General features: G+C 46.0%; 1 protein-coding gene across 1 annotated transcript; it reads right to left on the bottom strand.

The window, feature by feature from the left end:
- Window positions 1-2359: 2359 nt before the first annotated feature.
- PRR20G (proline rich 20G) lies at window positions 2360-2932 on the bottom strand. Its single transcript, XM_013052436.1, has one exon. The coding sequence runs from the start codon at window positions 2930-2932 to the stop codon at window positions 2360-2362; it is 573 nt and encodes a 190-aa protein (XP_012907890.1).
- Window positions 2933-3887: the final 955 nt, after the last annotated feature.

Below are 3887 nucleotides of genomic sequence, written 5' to 3'. Positions count from 1 at the left end.
TTTCCTTGGACATTTTCTCTTACAAATGAGTCTTAAAATCAACCAGTCAAAGCCTACTTAATAAAATACCAAATCCAATTTATAATAAACCTTTTTTAAACTCTGAGAGGATGGGAACGATCTCAACTTGATCAAGCATATCTATGAGAAACCTACAAGAAATGCCCTACTTAATGGTAAAACATTTAAAATATTCGCACTGAAGCCAGGAACACACAGGAGGCTGCCATCAAGTTATGTATTTCTTATTTAGCATTTGAAATGTGTCATGCTTTCTCCTTGTTTCTATCAACCCCCTATGCCTTTTGTTTGATTCACCAAGTTTTCTTTGAACCACTTTTTCCTCAGTCTGTTTGAAATTTTGCGTTCTAGTTCAGTTCATTTAGTGCTTACCAAAGGGTTCACATACTTTAAATTGCTCTGAGTTCCAGCGCTTATTCATATTTAGCATAAATAAAATCTCCAGAAACTAGACAAGAATTTTAGTAATATTTAGCTCCTCCTCAACTCCCCTCCCCCAAATTTCTATGGTAATGTCTTCTGGAATTTTAATTGGAGGTTATTCATCTTTCTTCCAGAATCATACTTATTTAAACTTAATAATCCAGTTTACTATTTTCCTTGCTTACTGGTCCTTCTTATATCCTGCATCTTCCTCCTTTGTTCCTTCCTTCCTTCCTTCCTTCCTTCCTTCCTTCCTTCCTTCCTTCCTCTCTCTCTCCCCCTCCTTCTCTCCTTCCTCCCTCCTTCTCTCCTTCCTTCCTTTCTTTCATCCTGGCTGAAAACCATCTGTGCTTTCACTGCAGGGAACAGAATGCTCAACTCAAACTGACTTTATTAGCTTTTGGACAATAACATTCAGAGGAAGTTCATGCTTCAGGTCAAGTTTGATTAGTGTTTAGGCTCATTTTCGCATTGCTCTACCCTCCTCCCATCCCACCACCCTCTGGAGCTGGTGGATTGGCTGCAGGAGTTCCAGAACCTCCTGTCTATGTACCACATGGTCCTGGGCACAAGAGCATCTCTGACTGGTTAGAGAACTCCACACTCAGAGTTATTTCCTCTCCAAACTCTGAGGATATCACCCCATTACATTCTTAGATTTGATGGAGCTGCCAAGGGAAAGTCTGATGTCAGACTAACTCTGCTTTCCTTGTAGGTTTCATCTCGTAGGTGGTTTTTGGGTTTTTGGAACTCCCTCTGTCCCATATTTCATCCAGGCGCATGTGATTGCTGCATCCTGTTCAGAACTCATGTCTTTCTTCAGCCTGGGGAAATTAGCCAAATTTCATGTTACTATCATTCAAGTGTTCTGTGCCTCTTCATATAACTCTTGTGTTAGACATCCCAACTTCAGGAGCTACTATTGGTGTGAAGAGGCTTTCAAACCTTACACCTTTCTTTTGCCACGTTCTGAAGCTCTGCCTGATCAAACAACTAGTTTACTGATTTGTTCCTCAGTCCTGTGAATTCTGCAATTCGAATCACATAATTCTGTATTCCGACAACCTTATGCGTCATCTCAAGCATTTCTAATTGGCTTTTTACATGAAGCACATGCTATTGTGTCAGGGATACCCTATCATCCCATATCTCTCTGAGGATATTCATTATACTCTTTAAAAGTCTTTTCCTGAATGTTCTATTGGTTCTTATTTCCTTGGATGTGACTTCTCCCTCTTTTTGCTCCTCCCCTGTGCCCTCTTTTCTAAAACATTTTGTGGTTCTACATCTCAGGATTGGAAAAATGGTAGTTGTGGGGGCATACAATAGGCTGAATGTATCTTCCCAAAATTCATATGTTGAAATCCTAACCCCCTGTGTGATGGTATTAGGAGGGGGACCCTCATGCATGGGATTAATGCCCTTCATCCCAGATGGATCCCAGAGACTTCCCTCAACCCTCCAGCCATGAGAGGATACAAGACAGCTATCTATAAACTAGAAAGTCGGTTCTCACAAAGAATCTGCTGGTGATCTGGGACTTCCAGCCTCCAGAACTGTGAGATACAAATGTCTGAGGCTTGTAAACCACCCAGATCATGTTACTTATTATAGCATCCTGAACAGACTGAGGCAGAGAAGGACAAGAGGAAACTGTGGATTTATTTCAGTAAGTATGGAGGGATAAAATGCATGTACATCTTTGATAAAACAGAAGGAAGAGACATCAGAGGGGCATGGACAGTGTATATGTGGCCCTGCCAGGAAGCGGGGAGGAGACTTGCAGGTTCAGTGTGCACAACATGAGGTAAGGGCTAGGAACTGGAAGGGTGAGGGGGGACAGAAACAGGAACTTGGGTTTGGGCATGGAGAAACACCCAGATCAGACATAGCGGCTGGTAGCAAGTGATGGAGGTCAGTGTGCAATGTGGGTGAAAAATTCTGGGACCCCATACACAAAGGTACCAGAGGGAGTCTGTGTGAAGAGCAAAGTTGAGCCCTCCAAGGGTCTGAACCCTAAGCAGGGATAGACGGATGAAGTTGGAGAATTTGTGAGAACCCAATAACCAGAGGCATCAGGCAGTGCCTGTAGTCTTGCCCCCGGCTGGATTGTGCCAAGGCCAAGGCCTTGCAGCCCATCTCCGTGCAACGTCGCTGCTTCAGTAAGAGGGAAGGATGGGGCCCGCCTGGCTTCTGGCTGCACATGATGGCTTGGCTCTTCACCATGGTCCTGATCCACACGCCGACCTGGTCTCAGCATGCGTCTTGGCCTCACCTGGAGGCCATGGTCTCTGCGAAGGTCTGTGGCCCTAAGGAGGGTTCTTATTCTCTCTTGACTTCTTCCCCCACGGTGGCCTTGGGTTCTCTCTCCATGATGAGCTGTGAATGCTGGGGTCTCATATCTGATAGGTTTCACGTAAGCAAAAGGTTTTGAGGGATGGCCTGGCTTCACGGGGCCATCTGCTTCCACGGTGCCTTCACCTTCCATACCAGACCAGTCTAGCTCCCGAGAATGCACATCTGAGGCAAAACAGAGGGAAAAAAATGGGAAGAAGAAATCAGAGCTTTTCCAGGAAGCTTTGGGGCCAGGAGAACGGATGGGAGGAGGGGAGGGGCGGGTATGAGGCGGAGAGCCTCTCTGCCAAAGACTTCCCACTGGTTGTTTCATTTGGCCTCCCCACAGCCTGTCCAGAGAGGTAATTGCCACCCCCATTTTACTGATGGGTAGTAAACTGACTCTAGACACAATCTGAATTCACTAGATTCAGTCAGAATCAAAGTGACAGTCCCTTCCCTCACCAAGCTTCAATAGAAAAGACCAATAGAACAAAACAAAACAAAAAAGGAATGTCATTGGGTAGAGTTCAAGATGCAGGTTTTGATGACAAAAAGGTGTTCAGTCTTGGACCTAGGATGATGAAGTGTTTGTGTTTTCCGAGTGGAGATGCGAGTCTGGGGCTCAGTGGAGGGCTCTGCTGGAGCTGGATCTGAGTCATCTACACCACGCTGGTCATCACCACCATGCGGGCTAAAAAGTTCAGCATGAGAGAATGGAAGAGCAGAGAACACTTCTGATAGAACCCTAAAGTCCCCTGCTAACCTCTAATGGAAAGATGGAGAAAAAGCCTCTTTCAAGGCCACTAATGCGGAGGGAAACAGGAAGTGTACACCCAAATGCAAGGTGGAGAGAACAGATCAGGGAGCAGTGAACTTCCTACAATGTTGGCTACATGGGACAGAGCAGGCCTGCAATGTGGCCATTCTTCTTGGCCACCTGGAATGGGTGAGAACAGCATCAGGACCATGGGGGGGGGGGGGTTGGCGGAGAGGTCAGCTTCCAGGGAAGTATTCTCAGGAAGATGGCATGTGAGTGACCAGGGGACAGCAGGGGTAGGGCTTTTGCCAGGGGTGGTTGAGTCACTGTTGGGAGGCAGTACTGGGAC

This window comes from Mustela putorius, unplaced genomic scaffold (genome assembly GCF_011764305.1).
Source record: "Mustela putorius furo isolate JIRA1106 unplaced genomic scaffold, ASM1176430v1.1 tig00003850_pilon_pilon_pilon, whole genome shotgun sequence".
Classification (NCBI taxonomy): domain Eukaryota; kingdom Metazoa; phylum Chordata; class Mammalia; order Carnivora; family Mustelidae; genus Mustela; species Mustela putorius.
This window is presented reverse-complemented; position numbering and strand designations above follow the sequence as displayed.

Excerpts from the sequence above, each read along its gene's own strand:
- PRR20G (XM_013052436.1), bottom strand. The coding sequence starts at position 2,932 with ATGGAAGGTGAAGGCACCGTGGAAGCAGATGGCCCCGTGAAGCCAGGC.